The 22,704-nt window shown below is 45.7% G+C and overlaps 2 protein-coding genes across 4 annotated transcripts in view; both read right to left on the minus strand.

The window, feature by feature from the left end:
• The window catches only part of GAK (cyclin G associated kinase), a 76,593-nt gene extending 75,256 nt beyond the window's left edge, over positions 1–1,337 (minus strand). For all 3 annotated transcript variants that reach the window (XM_083481367.1, XM_083481366.1, XM_083481365.1), the window contains exon 1: positions 974–1,337. In XM_083481367.1, coding sequence (XP_083337493.1) covers positions 974–1,115 — 142 coding nt within the window. In that variant the 5' untranslated portion in view covers positions 1,116–1,337. The remainder of the gene's footprint in view (positions 1–973) is intronic.
• A 6,500-nt stretch (positions 1,338–7,837) lies between these two features.
• Positions 7,838–20,989, minus strand: LOC310696241 (S-adenosylmethionine synthase-like). The gene is made up of 9 exons (XM_083481549.1): positions 20,809–20,989; positions 19,352–19,429; positions 16,068–16,190; positions 14,592–14,704; positions 13,767–13,910; positions 11,799–12,017; positions 10,790–10,972; positions 9,327–9,460; positions 7,838–8,231 (listed from the first exon to the last, which is right to left on the minus strand). Exons 1-9 carry the CDS (start codon positions 20,879–20,881, stop codon positions 8,129–8,131), a joined length of 1,170 nt encoding a protein of 389 aa, XP_083337675.1. The 5' UTR covers positions 20,882–20,989; the 3' UTR covers positions 7,838–8,128.
• Between the last annotated feature and the right edge of the window lie 1,715 nt (positions 20,990–22,704).

Here is a 22,704-nt window from a genome sequence, read left to right on the forward strand (position 1 = left end):
CCAACCCCAGTATCTAGGGCCCTCTCTTCACTTTACCCACAACCATTCAACGGGGGTGGGGGATCTACCGCATAACTATCCTAGTTGGTATGATTCAGCCTGTCTTCAACAGCAACATGAAGCAGACAAATAGCCAAGTTTCCCCCAGTGTTTAGCTCCATGCAGCAAAAGCTTCGCCAGATACAGATCTTGTCAAACAGCTCCTGGAGACAGAGGAGTCCTGGCCAGAAAAAAAGAAGTTGGCAAACCTTTATGGAGCTCTGTAAAACAGTAACAGCTCCTTAATAATGGAAATGGGAAGGCAAATTCCAGAAGAGAATTAAGCTGTTATAATTAAGTTGTCAGGGAATTAAGTTGTAATATGTTGACACCAAACAACTGATAGAAAATTGCCACCTTCCTTACTGGGCCCTGATCCTAGCCGGATGAGACTCTGCCCACCATTTTATGTCCCTGCTGGGAAGAGTATCGGCCACTGAACACTGGAGCTTTTGTGAGTGGCGATTACCAGCCCTACCTTCCTGCACCTGCAAGACCCTCCTTCCCTTTTACTTTCCATTCCTGCCAAACTTTAGATTCGCAGCCTGCTGGGAGGGCCTGTTTCGTTCTCCATTGCTGTACAGTGCCTGATTTTAGTATTATAATTATTGAGCAGGAAAAAAACAGGAAGAGAAAGGTAACAAAGCAGGTGTGGAAGTGGACTTACTTCTTAAACTATTGATTTTATTGTTTGTTTTTCACCGATTTCCTGCCTTAGGTTGGGTATTTCTAAGGCGTTCACTGCAATTAATAAAATGAGGAGTGGGGAGGAGAGAGACGAGGAAGAGGCTGTTGAAGGGGGAAAGGGGTGGAGGGAAAGGGGGTGCCGAGAAAGTACCTGGGGGTCACCACCTCACTCTGCCCCCCCCAGCCCCCGAGATCGCCCCCCTGCGCCCCCGAAGGGCCCCCCCCCCGCCCCGCCTCGCCCGCCCACCTTCGGCGATGACCTTCTTGATCCGCAGCTTCATCTCGCCCATCTCCACCACCTGCCCCACGAAGTCGTTCTGGTCCCGGCTGGCGGCCCCCAGGGAGCCGGGCCCCGCCAGGAACTCCAGCGCCGACTGCAGCAGCGACATGGCCAACTCCGCCCGGCGCAGCAGCAGCAGCCGGGGACTGGCGCTCCCAGGACCAAGCAGATCGCCAGGCCGGTTCCTTCGGCCGCTCCCGCTCCTGCCGCTTCACGAGCGCCAATCCTGACCCTCCGCGGCCACCGTACTCCCCGCCGCCCCCGCCTCCCTCCTCTCCCTCAGCCCATTGCCGAAACCCGTTTCCGCCAACGACGCTCGTCGGAGGAGGAGGAGGAGGGGCGAACGCGCTCGCCCCGCCTACATTCGCCTCCTAGCTCCGCCCCGCAGCTCCAGGGGAGATTTCCCCTCCTACGCGCGTGGGCAAGGGGTTATAGAGAGAGAAAGTCGAAGAGCGGTCGGCGCGCTACCTGATTCCGGGCACCGAGTTGAAAGCAGCACCAACGGGGGCCGCGTCGCCGTTTGCCAGGGCTCCTCGGGGGCCAAGCGAGCCTCACACAGGGCCGGCCCAAGACTTTTCTTTTTTAATAATTTTTATAAAGAAGGCTGATCGCCGAAGAATTGATGCTTTTGAATTCTGGTGCTGGAGGAGACTCTCGAGGGTCCCATGGACTGCAAGAAGATCAGACCTCTCCTTTCTGAAGGAAATCAGCCCTGAGTGCTCACTGGAAGGACAGATCCTGAAGCTGAGGCTCCAATACTTTGGGCACAAGGAGAAGGGGACGACAGAGGACGAGATGGTTGGACAGTGTTCTCGAAGCATGAGTTTGACCAAACTGTGGGAAACAGTGGAAGACATGAGTGCCTGGTGTGCTCTGGTCCATGGGGTCACGAAGAGTTGGACATGACTAAACAACAGCAACATTAAACACTTTCAACATACCAAATTAAAAATCCAAATAATAAATTGCATTATTTCCCCCCATCCCTCCGTCTCCACCTCCAACAAGGACTTCCCTCAGCTCCCCTCTCTGAATTCTTTGCACATATTGTTCTCTGCATGTTATAAAATTGTACATATCATTGCCTCATCTGTCATGTGTTCAACTAATAAATTTGTGGATGTTTATTCAAGGAGTCCACGGTCCAAGACTATTCGGCACCAGAGGCGAACCGCAAAATGATGACCTGCCCTCCCCACCAGGAAAGAAGGGGGAGCGAAGATCTACAACAGGAAGGGGGGGGCAGGGATAAAAGCTCTGCATTGGGATCTGCCAGTACTATGGAACCTGATGCCTGAGGCGGTTGCCTCACCTTGCCTCCTGGGTGGGAGGGCCCTGTGCCCAATATACAGTGGTACCTCTGTTTGCAAATGGGATTTGTTCCGGAGGCCCGTTCGCAACATGAAAAAAGTGCAACCCACAGCTGCGCGTCTGCGCATGCACATGTTGCGATTCGGTACTTCTGCGCATGTGTGTGACATCATTTTGTGCTTCTGCGCATACATGAGCGGCGAAACCCGGAAGTAACCCTTTCTGGTACTTCTGGGTCACCGCAGGATGTAACCTGAAAGAACATAACATGAAGGAAACATAACATGAGGTAAAAAGGTAAAGGTAAAGGGACCCCTGACCATTAGGTCCAGTCGTGACCGACTCTGGGGTTGCGGTGCTCATCTTGCTTTATTGGCCGAGGGAGCCAACGTTTGTCCACAGACAGCTTCCAGGTCATGTGGCCAGCATGACTCTGGCAAACCAGAGCAGCACACGGAAACGCTGTTTACCTTCCCGGTGGAAGCACTTTGATGTGCTTTCAAACTGCTAGGTTGGCAGGAGTAGGGACCAAGCAATGGGAGCTCCCCCAGTCACGGGGATTCGAACCGCCGACCTTCTGATCGGCAAGTCCTAGGTTCTGTGGTTTAACCCACAGCGCCACCCGCGTGCCCTATAACATGAGGTATGACTGTATAATTTTGCATTGGAAATTGATAGTGGAAAAGAATAGGAGATATGCCACTGGTTTGACTTGGGAACCTCAGTTTGACCTGTTCACAGGGCGATCCTTGCATGCACACTAATGGGAGAGGAACACTGCAATCCCAATGATCGTAGAATTGGAGAGTTGGATAGGACCCTGAGGGTCATCTGATCACATGCAATGCAGGAATCTCTATTAAAGCATCCATGACAGATGGCTATCCAACTTCTGTTTTGAAACTTCCAAGGAAAGAGAATATGCCACTTATTGTGGAAGATTGTTCCACTACTGAACAGATATTACTCTCAGAAAGTGCTTCCTGGTGTTTGAGACTCCTTTCTTGTAACTTGAAGCCACTGGTTCAGGTCCTAGCCTCTGGAGCAGAAGAAAACAAGTTTCTTCCATGTGACAGCTCTTTAGATATTTGAAGATGGCTATCATATCTCCTCTCAGTATCCTCTTTTCCAGGCTAAACATACCCAGCTCTTTAAACCGTTCCTCATCAGGTTTCCAGACCCGTGATCAGCTTGGTCACCCTCCACTGTACACATTCCAACTTGTTAATATCCTTCTCAAATTGTGGCACCCAGAATTGGACACAGTAATCCAGGTGTGGTCTGGCTAAGGAGAAATAGAGCAGGATCCTTGATCTGAACACTATACAGTGGTACCTCGGGTTAAGTACTTAATTCGTTCCGGAGGACTGTTCTTAACCTGAAGCACCACTTTAGCTAATGGGGCCTCCTGCTGCTGCTGCGCCGCTGGAGCACAATTTCTCTTCTCATCCTGAAGCAAAGTTCTTAACCTGAAGCACTATTTCTGGGTTAGCAGAGTCTGTAACCTGAAGTGTATGTAACCTGAAGCGTATGTAACCCGAGGTACCACTGTACTTCTATTGATGCAGTCTAAAACAGCATTTACTTTTTTTTTTTTTTTTGCTGCTGTATCACACTGTGGACTCATGCAAAGCTTGTGGTATACTATACAATGAAATTCAGTTAGGGGGGATTCGAGGAAGTCAGTTAACAATGAAAGTTAAATTAGGTTAGAATTAATAAGTGTTTTTATTTGTTTGTTTTTTGTTTTTCTCTTTAGTATTGTAATGTGTTTTCTTTTTTGTGTTTTGTATGTTATTTCTGTTGTAAATTTGGAAAATTAATTTTTAAAAATTGGGGGGGGGGAGCTTGTGGTATACTAGGACTCCGGCGCTGGATCACTTTCATATGTACTACTGGCAAGCCAGGTGTTGTATTACGCCGGGGTTGCATTACAATAAAAGTCGTCCCCTCTGTACACGAAGTTGTCATTCTTGATTTTCGAGTCTATGGTCCCTATGTCACGAAACGCGCCTCTTCCGCCAGAACGCAAGCCGGCTTCTGGCGCCCTAGCCACGCCCTTCGCCCCGCCTCCTTCCAGAGTTCGAATTAGCTTCCTATCTGTGCTACCGGCTTGCTCTGGTATTTGCCGCGCCCACGCTTGGTGTATCCTGTAGCTCTTGCTGCAACCGATGACGAAGTGCTGCAATTCTGATGATGCAATCGCATATACTCAGAGCATGGGGAGGCAAACTAAGGGCCGGGGGCCGGATCCAGCCCAATCGCCTTCTAATTCCGGCCCGCGGACGGTCCAGGAATCAGCGTGTTTTTACATGAGTAGAACGTGTGCTTTTATTTAAAATGCACCTGTGGGTTATTTGTGGGGCTCGCCTGGTGTTTTTACATGAGTAGAATGTGTGCTTTTATTTAAAATGCACCTCTGGGTTATTTGTGGGGCATAGGAATTCATTCATTTTCCCCCCAAAATATAGTCCGGCCCCCCACAAGGTCTGAGGGACAGTGGACTGGCCCCCTGCTGAAAAAGTTTGCTGACCCCTGTACTCAGAGGGCTTCTGTAATATTCAAGGACCCCGTCATAAGCTTCCTTACCTACAGCCCACTACTGTGCTTGCTTTTTGCGGAAGGAAGTCCTATTGATTTCAATAGGTTTACACCCCCAGTAAGCATGCATAGGATAGCAGCCCTAAGAATAGCTTCGCTGGTTCGGATGAATTGCCCTGTCTATTTCATTTTTCTGGTTCCAGCCGCCAGCTAGATACCCCTGCATGTTCACAAGCAGGACAAGAACGTCATGGCCACATCCCGTATCGGGTATGGGGTATTCTGAGGTACACTGGCACTGAACAAAGGGTATCCATTTGGGTATCATGCCAACAAGGGTTGCCAAACCTATTCTTCTCTATGAATTGTTCTAATTCTTCTAAAAAGCCAGCTAAGCTAGTGCCAGTGACTGCATCTTGTGATTCCAAATTAATATAAAATACCAATAAACTCAAACAGAGCACTTCAGCAGGGACGCGGACTTAGAAAAAATATTGGGGGGGCCCGGGAAAGCTCATGAATAATAAATAAGCTCATGAATATGCAAATAAAGTGGCTCCGGCCCTAAATAGGGCAAGCCACGCCCCCCAGCCAGCCGATTGGCTGGTTGGGAGGTGTGGCCAGTCGGGATTCCCCTGTTCTCGCGGGATTTCCGGCAGTGCCTCCGATTAGGGCGCGCGGCTGGCTGGCTGGCGAAGGAGCAGGTGAGGAGGAGGCGGGGGACGGCGGCGGCGCTCTGCTGGAAGGGCGCCCGCCCGAGATTATTGGGGGGGCTGAGCCCCCCCAAAAATTTTTTTGAGGGGGCTCGAGCCCCCTCAAGCCCCATGGAGTCGGCGCCTATGCACTTCAGTGATATTTTGTGCTGACGTACCATGACTGTGGGACACGGGTGGCGCTGTGGGTTAAACCACAGAGCCTAGGACTTGCTAATCAGAAGGTCGGCGGTTCGAATCCCCACGACGGGGTGAGCTCCCGTTGCTCAGTCCCTGCTCCTGTCAACCTAGCAGTTCAAAAGCATGTCAAACTGCAAGTAGATAAATAGGTACGGCTCTGACGGGAAGGTATACAGCGTTTCTGTGTGTTGCTCTGGTTCGCCAGAAGTGGCTTAGTCATGCTGGCCACATGACCCGGAAGCTGTACGCCAGCTCCCTTGGCCAATAAAGCGAGATGAGCACCGCAACCCCAGAGTCAGTCACAACTGGACCTAATGTCAGGAGTGTTCTGATGGTGTTTCCTGCTTGGCAGGGGGTTGGACTCGATGGCCCTTGTGGTCTCTTCCAACTCTATGATTCTATGATTCTAATGCTCAGGGGTCCCTTTACCTTTACTTTACCTTTACCATGACTGCAGTCCTGATCAAACATTTTGAGTGCAATATAGTTTGTTTCTTTCCAAAGAGTTACCACTTAACATCCTGCCTCGGGCAATCTTTCAGCCACTTAGATATCTTACTGCAGCAGGCTAAGAGAGACGAGGGGTTGTATCCTAATTCTAGTAGAGTATATGATTTGCAAGCAAAAGTTATCAGGCCCAGTCCCTGGCACCTGCTGTTAAAAGGATTACATAGTAGGCAATGTAAACAACACTGGACGAGACCCCAAAGAGGTGCTGTCAATCAGACTAAGAAATATGGGATTTGATGGACAAATGATTCAACCTGTTGTAAGGTAGCTTCCTAGGTGAGTTCTTCCACTGCTCCTGGTGCAAGAAAACAGGTTACTGTATAAGACTTGCCCAAATTCCCCTTTGAACAGGGAATAATATCTTTTGCAAAAGAAAGTCATTTTAGGCATGATCAGAGACCAGCAACCATTTCACCCATAGTTATTAAGCAAAACAAAAACTTCACTCACCTTGAGAAAAGAAATGCATACAAGACTCTTAATACCAGGGTCATGGGTCTGAGGCCCCCATTGGGCAAAAGATTCCCGGATTGCAGGGGGCTGGACTAGATGACCCTCGTGGTCCCTCCCAACTCTACAGTTCTATGATTCTGTGTTCCAGGGCAAACTTCTCTTGGTGTCAGGTGTAAAACAAATAGGGAATCTGTGGCTCCTGAACCCAACCCAAAGAGGACTACTTCCTGTTAGTCCTGCTCTGCAACTATCCCCGTTAGCTGAATCGGAAAAACGATTTGGCTTATCTTTTTAAAATTCCAGACAAAAGAATTCTCCTGCAGAAAAGAAGGAATGCATGGACTGTGTTTGCCCATTCTTCATAAGCCTGTTGATTTGCCTGGAGAACTGGTGGTGAAAGAGTGGGTATAGGTAAATTTTCCTGATTTAACTTGCCCTCCTCCAGCTGCTTTTTCTTTCATGAGCATACACTTCAAACAAGCATCCATACTGCTTTGCCTCATTGTACCTACCTACACGGGACGCGGGTGGCGCTGTGGGTTAAACCACAGAGCCTAGGACTTGCCAATCAGAAGGTCGGTGGTTCGAATCCCCACAACGGAGTGAGCTCCTGTTGCTCGGTCCCTGCTCCTGCCAACCTAGCAGTTCGAAAGCACGTCAAAGTGCAAGTAGATAAATAGGTACCGCTCCGGTGGGAAGGTAAACGGTGTTTCCGTGTGCTGCTCTGGTTCACCAGAAGCAGCTTAGTCATGCTGGCCACATGACCCGGAAGCTGTACGCCGGCTCCCTCAGCCAATAAAGCGAGATGAGTGTCACAACCCCAGAGTTGGTCACGACTGGACCTAATGGTCAGGGGTCCCTTTACCTTTACCTTACCTACCTACACACACACACACACACAAACACACATAATTTTATTTTCTTATATTCCTATTCCACCTTTCTTCTGTCATGGAACCCATGGCAATGTACATGTAGTTCCCAGACAGTCGCCCATCCAGACACAAACCACCCCCAGACCTGCTTAGCTTCAGTAAGGTGGTGAACTTTTGTTCTTTCATACTGCAGCCCGGGACCTGTTCTACTTTCAAACCATTACCCTAATAAAAATCAACGAGGCACAGAAAAGTAATGAAGTTATATTTAAAAGCTTATAAAATGACTTATTCGCAGAAACTTCACATTTTATTCCTCCGGACACTTTAGATTTGATTGCCTTCTTTCAAACCTTGCCCCCCTTCTTTTTGAGAGTCAACATTTTTTAAAACCATAATCTGGTTTTTCTGAAAAGGGTAAACCCAGATTCAGTGCAGGAATTAATACAGGCTGCATTTTGATGCCAACAATGTTGTGTGGATACTGTGAGTAATTTGTTGTATTCCACAATAAATGCCAATCTGGAAGCAACCCATAACTAGTAAACAAGCTTTTTAGGTTGTTCCCAGGTAAATTCTTCTCTTCCAAAATGCCCGTAGCATGCAGTCTGTTGATAAATGGGACTCTTCAAGTTCAGTTCTCTGTAGGCAAAGAAAACATATTTCTGTTACCTCACAAGACTAGCAGAGAAATCCTAAGTGGCTTCAGAGCCACCACACTTCACGCGAGGCTACTCAGAAGTAAGGGGAACAGTGTGAAAGCACCTGCTCAGATCAGGGCCTGTCTGAGAGCTAGGAATGGGTGGAACCCCCAGCTTCTATGTAAGCTCTGTCTAAACTGTTTCATTGCTGAAGCTTCAGATGTCCTGATTGGGATGGGATGGGATGAATGAAGGCAGACAACGCCACATCTTGAATGGGTCAAGTAGGTTTTTTTTTTTACTTTTAACCTTCTTCCTTAAGGGTTTTTCAGATGGCGAGCTCTTTTACCTTTTCCTCACATATGACTAGAATACAGTGGTGCCCCGCAAGACGAATGCCTCGCAAGACGGAAAACTCGCTAGACGAAAGAGTTTTCCGTTTTGGAGGTGCTTCGCAAAACAAATTTCCTATGGGCTTGCTTCGCAAGACGACAATGTCTTGCGAGTTCCTGCTGGTTTTTTTTCCTCCCCCCCCTTTTCCTAAGCCGCTAAGCCGCTTATCAGCTGATCCGATCAGCAGATAAGCTTCTAAAAGCCGCTAATAGCGCTAATCCGCTAATCCTTCAATGGGCTTGCTTCGCAAGACGAAAAAACCGCTAGACGAAGAGAATCACAGAACGGATTCTTTTCGTCTTGCGAGGCACCACTGTAAACAGAAGGGAGTTCCGTTCCATTCAGATAAATGGACTGAATGATGGTAGTAGGGACAAACGCTCCATTATTTCAGACCATCTTATTCCAACCATCTGAGATAAGAATGGAACTTAGGTTCTCTAGAAGGTTTTCCTGATTAGTTTAGAGCTCTTATGGGTCCTCTCTTCTAAGTTGGGCTGAGCCCACCAGGTGTAGCACGGGACTAACAAACGCTATCTAAAGAGTCCACAAGCAAACTCTTGTAGCGGGTTGAATCCTGACCTCTCTTCAAAGTGAGAAATCCACTGGGTGCACTCTTAAGGCGAGGACACATTCTTGGTCTCTCATCTGAAGGGAAAACTTTACCGTAGGCATCCAAAGATCCATTTTTAAAAGGGCAAACCTTATGATTGGCCCAAGGCGAAGGTCAAAGTTCTTCTGAATGATATCCAGCAGCTCATCTTCTGATCTGTCCGAAGTACCGTAATGGAACACCGAGATGGCCAGTGGGTGACTCAATCCAATTGCGTAAGACAGCTGAAGGATAGAGAAGTTCGCTGTAGCTGAAGAGTATTTGAGTTCATATGAACTGATAGCATTACAGCTTGGGATCTGTTCCTGGTTACTTTATCAATGGATACCTGAACCAGGGTTGCCCTTGTCTAAGTCCAACACTTTCTCTCAACCACACCACACTGACTCTTTTTAAACAACTTTGGATGCAAGTGTGAAGCATCTCTCCAAGTTTCATTCAGAAAAGGGACCCCTTAATAATTAGAGGATTTGAAGAAACACTGGTATAATCTGTGCTATCCATAGTACCAACATGAGGCACAGCAGTTATGTACTTAGGTACCCACACCCCCATAAAATTAATACATTTTATGAATGCAATTAACCCTGTTGTTTATCACACAGTTGAAAAAATGTCCACAATAAACGCAGCATTTGTAACATCGCAATGGTTCCCATTGACTAAGGATGCTGACTGGAAGATAACCTTGATTCGCAAATAGAAAATCAGTAACAGCTATAGAAAAATCCAAGGGGAGGAAAGCTGCAAACAGAGTTCTTCGAATGTTTCAAGCCAACTCTATCAAGGGAAAGATTTGGTGCTACTCAATAAAGACAGCCTAGGACAGTTTTTCACTATCTCCTCTAACGAGACTTAGGATGTGCACACATTGCTGGCTTAAAACAGCATTAGGTCATGCTTTTTCTCAGCTCAGCTCAAATTTGGTTTTGGGAACAACAGATCAGAAAAGCAGCACTTAGTAAGAAACAACAGGATAGACATGAATGGCTGTACCAGGTGGCGCTGTGGGTTAAACCACAGCCTAGGGCTTGCCAATCAGAAGGTCGGCAGTTCAAATCTCCACGACAGGGTGAGTGTCCATTGCTCAGTCCCTGCTCCTGCCAACCTAGCAGTTCGAAAGCACGTCAAAGTGCAAGTAGATAAATAGGTACCCCTCCGGCAGGAAGGTAAATGGCATTTCCGTGCGCTGCTTCGCCAGAAGCGGCTTAGTCATGCTGGCCACATGACCCGGAAGCTGTACGCCGGCTCCCTCGGCCAATAAAGCGAGATGAGCGCCGCAACCCCAGAGTCGGCCACGACTGGATCTAATGGTCAGGGGTCCCTTTACCTTTACCTTTTACCGCTTCCCAAACAACTGGTGAGAGCTCATTGGATGCAGAGTAAACGGCAGTGTGTACACCACCTAAGGTTACCCGCGGTGCAGAGTTGTCCCAAGCAGTTTTTAATCAGGCAGAACTCAGCATAAAGGCTTTCCTCCAAACATACTGGGTTTCATCTCTGTTGTGCAATTCCCCCACATTTGGTCCAAGGCTCCACTGGCCCCCTCTTACCTGCACCAATACTCTCCTGCAAAGGCCTGCTTTCACCAGGGACTTTGCCACCCAGCGAGCTGCATAGGCTCCTGAACGATCAACTTTGGAGGGATCTTTCCCCGAAAAAGCACCCCCTCCATGAGCACCCCAGCCTCCATAGGTATCCACAATGATCTTTCTGCCAGTCAGGCCAGCATCAGCCTGAAAAGAAAAGAAATACATTTTTTAAATACTGTATTTTTCGCTCTATAAGACGCACCAGACCATAAGACGCACCTAGTTTTTGGAGGAGGAAAACAAGAAAAAAAATATTCTGAATCCCTCTTGCTGTTCTGGCTTCTGGGATAGCTGCGCAGCCTGCATTCGCTCCATAAGACACACACACATTTCCCCTTACTTTTCACGAGGGAAAAAGTGAGTCTTATAGAGCAGTAATACAGTAAATAAAAAAAATCACCAGGATGTTTACTTTGCTAACAATAAGAGTGTCAAATTCATCTCTCAAGATCATAACCGCTTCAATATGTCATTGCAGTGTAAAAAGCCTGGCACCGGGATTGCAATCCCATGCCCACTTATCTAGGTGTAAACATAAATCAACAGGGCATACTTTTGAGGAGGCATGTATAGGATTCCACTACAACAGTGGTACCACACACGCACAAACTGTTTGGAGCACAAATGTCTTTTTTAAGCAGCCTCAGGTTAAAGGGAAACTACAAACAAGGGTAGAAATTTAAGATTTAAATCAAGCAGTAGCCTGGTAACCTTGCGGTACTTTGTTTGTTGCATTGGGGTTGTGCTCTATCTCATTTACTAGCTTTGGCAAATGTCCCCCCCCCCCCTGCAGATTGACATTTGTTCTGATTCAGCGGCAAACAGCAGTTTCCCCATAGAAAGAGGCAGGGCAAATGAAAAACCAATCAAATTCATGCTTTCTCTCTCTCTCTCTCTCTCTCTCTCTCTCTCTCTCTCTCTCTCTCTCATTATTGTATATCTAGAGGTTTGGAGGTTAAGGGTACAATACCTTAGGACCACCTGCTAGAAAGGCTTTACTCGGCAGGAGGTGATAGACTGTGTTTTCATCCAGGTATTTTGCTGGAACCACTTCTTTCACAACTTTGTCCATCAGCTCTTTCTGTATTTTCTGCAATGGCACCCCAGGAGCGTGTTGTACAGAAATGACCAAGGTGTGCACTCGGATTGGCTCCAGCGCACCGCCGACTTCTCGGTATTCCATCGTGACCTACAAGATTGGCCGTAGGTTTAAACAGTTATATTTTTTGCTTCCGCCACTTTATACAACTCTGCTGAACAAGCCTGAGCTACTGTTTTGTTTTTCATCTATCTTCCGCTATCTTATGTTGCATTATTTTATTGCATCCTGATCCTAAAAAGTAAGTTCCACCGAACTCCCAATAGAACCTTTCTATTAGTCACTTTAATTTTCCTTTTACTGCAATGCAGACATGAATCGGTATGGACAATAAGAACATAATAAGAGTGTCTGGATCCAGCCAATGACCCATCTGGTCCAGGATCCTGTTCTCACAGTCGCTAACCAAATTCCTGCAAGCAGGATCTGAGGTCCAAGAGCACTCTCCCATCCTGTAGTTTCCAGAAACTGATATTCAGTAAAATACTGCTTTCAGCAGTGAAGGAAGAACACAGCCATCAAGGTCAGTAGCCACCGACTACTTGGAATATTGTGCAGAGAATGCTATCCTGGCACAGTGGTACCTCGCAAGACGAATGCCTCGCAAGACGGAAAACTCGCTAGACGAAAGGGTTTTTGGTTTTTTGAGTTGCTTCGCAAGACGAATTTCCCTATGGGCTTGCTTCGCAAGACGGAAACGTCTTGCAAGTTTGTTTCCTTTTTCTTAAAACCGTTAATACAGTTGCGACTTGACTTCGAGGAGCAACTCATAGCACACGGTGTGGTAGCCTTTTTTGAGGTTTTTGAAAACTTTTCCAAAACCGTGCTTCGCAAGACGAAAAAACTCGCGGAACGAATTAATTTCGTCTTGCGAGGCACCACTGTATATCAATAAAGATTCATCCACCTGCTGCTAACCAGCTAGCAAAGGGGATGCAGGTGGAGCTGTGGTCTAAACCACTGAGCCTCTTGGGCTCTCCGATTGGAAGGCCAGCGGTTTGAATCCCCACGATGCAATGAGCTCCCATTTCTCTTTCCCAGCTCCTGCCAACCTAGCAGTTCGAAAGCATACCAGTGCAAGTAGATAAATAGGTACCACTGTGGCGGGAAGGTAAACGGTGTTTCCGTGCGCTCTGGTTTCTGTTCCATTGCACCAGAAGCGGTTTAGTCATGCTGGCCACACGACCCGGAAAGTTGTTGGTGGACAAATGCCGGCTTCCTCGGCCTGAAAGCAAGATGAGTGTTGCAACCCCATAGTTGCCTTTGACTGGAATTAACTGTCCAAGGGTACTTTACTTTTACCTTTACCTAACCAGCTAGCTTACTACCGTAGTAGTCAGGATTGATGGACTGTGGAAGCTAAAGGATAAGCAATGTTTATTAAACCCAATCTACAGGTAGGATATCGGATCAGCATTCTATCCTGCAGAAAAGAAAGCAGAGGTCACACAGATCACTGTGACTTTAGCTGGGACACAGGAAGTTGCCTTGGCCGCTTTGAGAACAGGATGCTGAAGTGGAGGATGGACCTCTGGCCTGACCCAGCAGGGCTTGATTTATGTTCATAGGGTATGATTCAAACAGACGAACAGTTTGTTGGGTGAAGCTGTAGAGCCCAGCAAAAGCTTGATACAACTTGGCTCTGCCAGTTGTCTACACTAGGCCAGGGATGAACGGTATCCATATGTTGATTGTTTACAATATTCTAGCTTCAACATAGCTTTGACCATGTTCACATGAGCCTTCAAATGGATAATTTCAATGGGACATAAGCATGTCTCACATATTTCAGACTTCAGCTCTGCTCATTATATTTGACAGTCCTTGGTATATACCAACCTGTGTTTTCCCATCGGGTCGAAGCCAGGGCAGAACTCCATTTCTCTCCAGGGATTTAATCTTCCCGTTAAGTTTATGCGCAAGAAGGATAGTTAGGGGCATGCACTCCTCAGTTTCATCGGTGGCGTAACCAAACATCAAGCCCTGCGTTAGAAATCACATGGCTATATTTACCATAAGCATATTGGCTTCTTCTACAACTCTGAGTGCAGGTCAGCAATACAGTCATACTTCTTGTTACGTTTGCTTCATGTTACGTTTTTTCAGGTTGCGTCCTGCGGCGACTCGGAAGTACCGGAGAGGGTTACTTCCGGGTTTCGCCGCTCGCGCATGCGCAGAAGCACAAAATGACATCATGCGCAGAAGCGGCGAATCACGACCTGTGCGTGCACAGACACGGGTTGCTTTCCTTTCATGTTGTGAATGGGCCTCTGGGACGGATCCCGTTCGCAACCAGAGGTACCACTGTAAAGCAACACATGCACAGGTAGAAGTGAGGCAGCTAACCTCTTCCCCTTCTTTCCCTCTAAAATTGAGCTACAATTTCCAAGAGACAGCTACAATTCCCAGAGTGCTGAAGAATCAATCGCCCTTCCAGGGAACTCTGGAAATTTGAGGTCAGTGAGGAGGATAGAGGGTTCTCTTAACAACTTTCAGCACTCTTAAGAAAAGGCAGTTCCCAGGATATTCTGGGGGAAGCAATGACTACTTAAAGCAGTATGATACTGCCTTAAATGTACAACGCAGATGGGGTCACAGACAGAAAATGTAGGGGCCTGAAGTGCTTCCTAGAAGAGGGTGGGAACCCAAACAGAAGCGTGTTACCTGGTCTCCAGCTCCAATATCATCCCCAGTCTTCCCCTCGGTGATGGCTTGTTTGATCTCATGGCACTGCTGCTCCAGAGCTACCAGCACAGTGCAAGTCTTGTAATCCAACCCTGTGAAGTGAATAGCAAGCCACAATAACGGGCAACTGGCTTGGACGCAGAGGCCTGGTTGGCACATCACACCAGTGCTTGGAATGAATTAATTCAAATTAACTAATCACTTAATTAATTCCAAAAATCTCTGAATGATACCTGCAAGTAGTTCGTATGATTTCCAGGTGGACTGAACATTAAATTCCTTTTGTGGTGGAGTTTTGCATGGTTTTCAACTGAATTTTAATTCTAATTCAGCATCTCTGTATCTTTTACATCTGGATTTCATTACACTTAACTCACTGTTTGATGGTGGCCAATGCATTTACCATTTTCACCTAAACATCATAATTGCTGGGAAAATAAATAAAACTCACTGAGTCATAGGAGGAGCAGTTGTTGCAATCAATCTCCTTTTAACCATTTAGACACATTGTACTGCACAGGCTGTCACTAATTTTGAGTGGGATTCAATCACATTCCAATATATTCAGGTTGTGTAATTTAAATTGATGGTGAGGTCTTGCGCAACAAACCTGCTACCATAAAATATCTGACTTTTTGCAAAAAAAAAAGAAAAGGAAATGATGACTAAATGCACTGGAAACTGTGGGCTAACACTTGTTTCGACACAACTTCGTTGAATCTTCCCAGAAACAATTCAGAACAAATGCTCATTAAATAGCCAGTGTCATCCAAGCTATGTATAAACAAATCAAGTTGAATGCTCAATAAACAGGACATCGGAAGTGCCCTTTATTTATAACCCGAAAGCAGGATTCAAAACAACTATTACTAATACTAATAATCTTACAACAGCACATAAAATATAATTAAAACGTCAGAAAGCCTAAACATCTCAACAGTCCTCAGTTTTCTCCAAAGTTTCTGCTAGACAAGACAGTACCTTTTTATTGCTATCTTAAATGTCAGACATGCATACCCTCCTCTAGATTGCATCCACTATTGTCACATCGCTGAATGCCAAAAAAAAAGTTTGAGGAACAAGCCAATGCATGCATGTTCCAAAGCAGGCATAGGCAAACTCCAGCCCTCCAGATGTTTGGGACTACAATTCCCATCATCCCTAGGTGGGATGATGGGAATTGTAGTCCCAAACATTTGGGGGCAGGGCAGAGTTTGCCTATGCCTGTTCCAAAGAGACGATGCTCCTTATAACATGTAGAAGCTGCTTCAAACTTCCCATTTCACACAACACCTTTCACAGCAGTTAGTGAAGCTTGTTAAATGAGTAGGTTCTAGGTAAAATAACATTATAGTCACCAAGAGGCTCTGATGAGTACCTACGGTACTTGTTTCCTCTTACACAGAATCCATACTTGGTCTATCTCCAGTGGTTTATTCAAGTACCACAACCCACCTTTGGAAGAGTCATCATAACCAATCTTCTGGAGGGTGTCTCTCACTACTTGCTGGTAATCAATTATGGCTTTTGAGGTAATTTCACCACATAGCAAGATCATCCCAGTTTTGGCCACACATTCTGCAGAAACATAATTCAAGAAAGCTAGTTATATACTGATATATATATATATACACACACACCAGTATACACCCCCCCAAAATATTTCTTTTCCCCAATATAGACAGTGTGTACCTATGTCCCTGCTTGTATCTTTAAGGCATCTAGTTAAGGCCTTGCCCTAGATACCTGAAATTAGGCACATATCCACTCAGAGTAGGGCCTTGTCCAAATGGAACATTCTTCTTTGTAATGGTGACGACTTGCAACTAAAGACCTTTCAATTTGGGGGGGGCATTTGCATTTTGAAGGGGATGTTGTTGTTGTTTAGTCGTTTAGACATGTCCGACTCTTCGTGACCCCATGGACCAGAGCACGCCAGGCACTCCTGTCTTCCACTGCCTCCCGCAGTTTGGTCAAACTCATGGTGGTAGCTTCGAGAACACTGCCCAACCATCTCATCCTCTGTCGTCCCCTTCTCCTTGTGCCCTCCATCTTTCCCAATATCAGGGTCTTTTCCAGGGAGTCTTCTCTTCTCATGAGGTGGCCAAAGTATTGGAGCCTCAGCTTCACGATCTGTCCTTCCAGTGAGCACTCAGGGCTGATTTGCTTAAGAATGGATAGGTTTGATCTTCTTGCAGTCCATGGGACTCTCAAGAGTCTCCTCTAGCACCATAATTCAAAAGCATCAATTCTTCGGCAATCAGCCTTCTTTATGGTCCAGCTATCACTTCCATACATCACTACTGGGAAAACCATAGCTTTAACAATACGGACCTTTGTTGGCAAGGTGATGTCTCTGCTTTTTAAGTTGCTGTCTCAGTTTGTCATTGCTTTTCTCCCAAGAAGCAGGCGTCTTTTAATTTCGTGGCTACTGTCACCATCTGCAGTGATCATGGAGCCCAAGAAATTAAAATCACTCACTGCTTCCATTTCTTCCCCTTCTATTTGCCAGGAGGTGATGGGATCAGTGCAAGAGCATAGGTTCTGCAAATTTTTGAAGGGCATAGGTTCTGCAAACTTTAATTGGTTCGATAATTAAACAGTTTAGGCTGCCCTTCTAATCTCATAGGTCTGTCATGCATCCTTATTTCTCTGGACATTAACGGGATTTCAAAGGTGGAGCGTTATGTGACATGTTACCTGACAGAAAGTTGTTTTCAGGAAGAAATCGGCAAGGGCTGCTTTTCACTCAGCACGCATGGAAGGGAACTATAAAGAGTGACTCTGTACCTGAGCTGCTGCCTTAATAACCATTTATCATAATAATCAAAGTCCAAAGGGCTATAACGGCTCTTAAGAAGCTCTTTGTAAGCAGTCCTCTGTGATCCTTGCCCATCTGGCTCCAAGCCAGTTAATAGTAAATAGCTAATAGTCTGTGATCAATATCACCTGCCATGTTTTGATATGCCCCCTTGGCTGTAAGTTTCCAGCCCTTGTAAATGATACTGACACAACTTCTACATGAAATTGAAGGGTGTAGGTTCTGCTGTTATTACTAGTCCTGCAAATTTTAATTGGTTCAATAATTAAACAGTTTAGGCTGCACTTCTAATCTTATAGGGCTGTCATGCGTCCTGATTTCCCTGGACATTAACAGGATTTCAAAGGTTGAATTGATGCCCGGGGGCATTTCCGAAAGGTGGCATTAAAAGAAAAAATTCTCAAGAACTCCAGAGTCTTCAACAATTTGTGTGGGGTCCTTTTTTTTACTTTTTGAAATATGGCAACCCTATAATCCCAGTGTCCTAGAAGTATGTCCCACTGAATTTACTTCTGAGCAAGCATGGTTCGGATTGCACTGTAAAGCTATAATTCTATATCCCCTTACCCAGGAGCAGGGCTATTTTTTCAGCCAAAACTTGCCAGAGCTCAGTTCTGCCACCTCTCAAGTGGGCGCCACTGCCATTTGAAGAGAATGAGGGCGGTGTTCACGGTGAGTTCTGGCACCTCTTTTTCGAGAAAAACAGCACTGCCCAGGTGTATACAATTTTGTTTTTGTTTTAATGGATGTGTATAAAGGTAAAGGGACCCCTGACCATTAGGTCCAGTCGTGGCGGACCCTGGGGTTGTGGCGTTCATCTCGCTGTATAGGCCGAGGGAGCCGGCGTACAGCTTCCGGGTCATGTGGCCAGCATGTCTAAGGTGCTTCTGACGAACCACAGCAGCGCACGGAAACGCCGTTTACCTTCCCACCAGAGTGGTACCTATTTATCTACTTGCACTTTGACGTGCTTTCAAACTGCTAGGTCGACAGGAGCAGGGACAGAGCAACGGGAGCTCACCCCATTGCGGGGATCGAACCACCGACGTTCTGATCGGCAAGTCCTAGGCTCTGAGGTTTAACCCACAGTGCCACCCGCGTCCCTTAATGGATGTGTATAGAATTGTGCTATAAAGCTTTTGTTTTCCAATTGGTAAAACAATTTCAGCATTAGCCCTTTTGTTGTGTACTGTCTCCAACACCTAATTCCTAGTAGCATGGAGGCCTTAGCTTTAAGGTCCTGCTCTCCACTGTGGAATCTTTGTCTAGAATTTAGCCAACACTGGGCTTGAAATGTTTAAATTATGATGACTCTTTGCAACCACTTGGGATACAATTACAACACAGGGGGAACACCTCTTTGCTACCCCCCCCCTTTATAATTAAACTAGGCAGACAATGCACTATAATTCTGGGTAATGTTGAATAGCTTAGGTTCTAGAATGAAGGTTGCACAAATGGACACACATATAATAGTGGTAGTCTGCTGTACAGAAGTGAGGAGTCTTGCTGATGTTCTTCCCCCTGCGTTATTGTCTAAAAAATAAATATAAGCATTTTGGCTGTTCACCTACTAAAATAGTCAGAAAAATAGATGTTACGGGGATTCAAAATAGTGCAGAAATGGACAGAGGAGTTGTGCTGACACAGGAAGTGGCCAATACATGCCAGTAATAGTTGCCCAGCTGCAGTACACCAGGTGCTTCAAGCTGCAATGGATGCATCACCTTGAGAGGGGGAAAGGGAATATTTATTTCCCCAGAAATAAAGCTTATTGTTGGGGAAAGGCCATTTCTTCCTCAGTAACGAACACCTGCATTTTTTACTGCACACTTAAAAAAAACCCTGCAAAAATGTAACGAAATACAAAACACAAACCCTCTGTAATTTGCTCTGCTAGGCCATAGATGAGACTTACCACAAGCAACCTTAGCATCTGGATCAACCTTAATATGAGCATCAAGAACAGCATCACTGATCTGGTCACACAGTTTATCTACACGGGTGGAAAGGAAAAAAACAAAAATAAGCCAGGTTTCTATAATTCATTTAGTTGTCAACTGCATAAGAACAGGCTGCCTAGGCTGCACTAGTTGGCCTGGAAGCCAATCCAGGTGGAATCTATGCCCATATAAAAAATGTTCTGAAAATGCTTTTTTTGTATATATAAAAAAGCATTTTAAAAAACACATTGAATTTTCCATAAGGCTCACCATTGCCACCTAGTATCACATTGTATACTGCACTTAAAACACACTTAAAATGTTTTATTTGCAGCTGTATAGCTGAGTCGCCATTGTATTGTTGTTGTTGTTATTATTATTATTATTATTATTATTATTATTATTATTATTATTTAAAAGCAACATTTTTTCTGAGCTTTTCAGAGGTCACAATACCCTCCACAAGTACATCAAACATCCACCTGGGTTTGCTAGAAAGCAGTTATATAAAGAAACCACTGGGATGACATTTGAGAACGTACATACCTCAGTGGTAGAGCACTTGCTTTGCATGCATAATGCTTCAGGTTCAATCCCCACCATCTCCAGGTAGGTTGGGACAGACCTGTGCCTGAAATCCAGGGGGGGGGGGAGTTGCTGCCAGTCAGTGTAGACAACACTGTGCTAGATGGACCAATTGTCTGACTCAGTACAGTCATACCTTGGATCCCAAACGCCTTGCGAGTCTAAAGTTTTGGCTTCAGAACACCTCAAACCCAGAAGTGAGTGTTCCAGTTTGCGAACCTTCCTTGGAACCCGAACGTCTGACGTGGCTTATGCGGCTTCCGATTGGCTACAGGAGCTTCCTGCAGCCAATTGGAAGCCGCGCCTTGGTTCCTGAACGTTTTGGAAGTTGAACGGACTTCTGGAACGGATTCTGTTCAGCTTCCAAGGTACCACTGTATAGGGCAGCTTCTGGTGTTTTCGTGAGAAGATCAGGCATTCGCCGGTTTGCTGAGTTGACTGTTAGAGCATTATGCATCCAGTGCTTTCAGGCTCTCTTGTAAATAATTGAAAAAAGCACTTTTAAAGCATAGTTGTCAACATTTCCCTTTTTTTTAAAGGTAAATTCCCTTATTCCGAATAGGATCCTCTCAAGAAAAGGGAAAAATTGACAGCTATGCTTTTAAAGAGTTCAAAGCAAGACTGTACCCATCACTGAGCAAACATAACAAGCACTAAACCTGCTGTATTAAGACCAGTGAAAGCCACCTGAGCCGTCAGGTGGGGATGGAGCAAAAATTGAAAATATTCATGGTTGGAAGCTTACTCTCTTCCATTCCTTCGGAAATTGGAGGCCTCAGAAGAGGCTATTAGAAAGTTACATTTTGCATTCACCAAACTGCTGGACAGGAAAGACACATTCACTCACCTGAATGTCCCTCAGCAACAGACTCAGACGTGAAGAGGAATCTCTTCTCTTTCAGGGCGACGTTATGTGACATGTTCCCTGACAAAAAGTTGTTTTCAGAAAGAGAATAACTTAGGAAGAAATTGGCAAGGGCTGGTTTTCACTTAGCACACATGGAAGGGAACTATAGTGACTCTGTACCTGAGCTGCTGCCTTAATAACCATTTATCATAATGATCAAAGTCCAAAGGGTTATAACTGCTCTTAAGAAGCTCTTTGTAAGCAGTCCCCTGTGATCCTTGCCCATCTGGCTCCAAGCCAATTAATAATCAATATCAAATTGCAAACATGTGCTGGATTATGGAGAAAGCTTGAGAGTTCCAGAAGGACATCTACTTCTGCTTCATTGACTATGCAAAAGCCTTTGACTGTGTCGACCACAGCAAACTATGGCAAGTTCTTAAAGAAATGGGAGTGCCTGATCACCTCATCTGTCTCCTGAGAAATCTCTATGTGGGACAAGAAGCTACAGTTAGAACTGGATATGGAACAACTGATTGGTTCAAAATTGGGAAAGGAGTACAACAAGGCTGTATATTGTCTCCCTGCTTATTTAACTTATATACAGAATTCATCATGCGAAAGGCTGGGCTGGATGAATCCCTAGCCGGAATTAAGATTGCCGGAAGAAATATCAACAACCTCAGATATGCAGATGACACAACCTGGATGGCAGAAAGTGAGGAGGAATTAAAGAACCTTTTAATGAGGGTGAAAGAGGAGAGCGCAAAATATGGTCTGAAGCTCAACATCAAAAAAACGAAGATCATGGTCACTGGGCCCATCACCTCCTGGCAAATAGAAGGGGAAGAAATGGAGGCAGTGAGAGATTTTACTTTCTTGGGCTCCATGATTACTGCAGATGGTGACAGCAGCCACGAAATTAAAAGATGCCTGCTTCTTGGGAGAAAAGCAATGACAAACCTAGACAGCATCTTAAAAAGCAGAGACATCACTTTGCCAACAAAGGTCCGTATAGTTAAAGCTATGGTTTTCCCAGTAGTGATGTATGGAAGTGAGAACTGGACCATAAAGAAGGCTGATCGCCGAAGAATTGATGCTTTTGAATTATGGTGCTGGAGGAGACTCTTGAGAGTCCCATGGACTGCAAGAAGATCAAACCTCTCCATTCTGAAGGAAATCAGCCCTGAGTGCTCACTGGAAGGACAGATCGTGAAGCTGAGGCTCCAATACTTTAGCCACCTCATGAGAAGAGAAGACTACCTGGAAAAGACCCTGATGTTGGGAAAGATGGAGGGCACAAGGAGAAGGGGACAACAGAGGGCGAGATGGTTGGAAAGTGTTCTTGAAGCTACCAGCATGAGTTTGGCCAAACTGCGGGAGGCAGTGGAAGTGCCTGGCATGCTTTACCTTTAAGCAACAAGTGAGAGCTGCCTTGAGGTGCAAGATGACTGCTTTGGAAAACTGGGCCAAAATTAAGAAAATGAATTTCAATAGGGACAAATGCAAGGTTGTACACTTAGTCAGGAAGAACCAGCTGCACAAATATAAGATGGGGGACACCTGGATTGCCAGTAGTACATGTGAAAAGGAGCTAGGGGTCTTAGTTGACCACAAGCTTAATATGCGTCAACTGTGTGTTGCAGCAGCAAAAAAAGACTGATTGGGTCAGCCCTATGTCCATCCATTCTGGACCCAGTTTCAGATGACTAAATACAGCAACACACTCATCTTTACCCATTTGCCATTCCATTTCCAGGTTTCCATACTCTCCTGTCCCTTGGCCAGTCATCTGTTTTTGGCAGCCAGTAGCATACATGATAGGTTGGACAACAAACACAGTTGTTAAACAGATTATCCTGTATTCAAGTTTCTTAAAGTTATATTAGACTCAGG

This window comes from Podarcis liolepis (assembly GCF_965112155.1).
Source record: "Podarcis liolepis genome assembly, chromosome: 17".
Classification (NCBI taxonomy): Eukaryota; Metazoa; Chordata; class Lepidosauria; order Squamata; family Lacertidae; genus Podarcis; species Podarcis liolepis.

Coding starts and splice junctions, on each gene's coding strand:
- LOC310696241 (XM_083481549.1), bottom strand. CDS start 20,881: ATGTCACATAACGTCGCCCTGAAAGAGAAGAGATTCCTCTTCACGTCT. Junction 12,018..13,766: donor GACCCGATGGGAAAACACAG/GTTGGTATATAC, acceptor CCAATCTTGTAG/GTCACGATGGAATACCGAGA. Junction 10,973..11,798: donor TTCTAGCAGGTGGTCCTAAG/GTATTGTACCCT, acceptor TTTTCTTTTCAG/GCTGATGCTGGCCTGACTGG.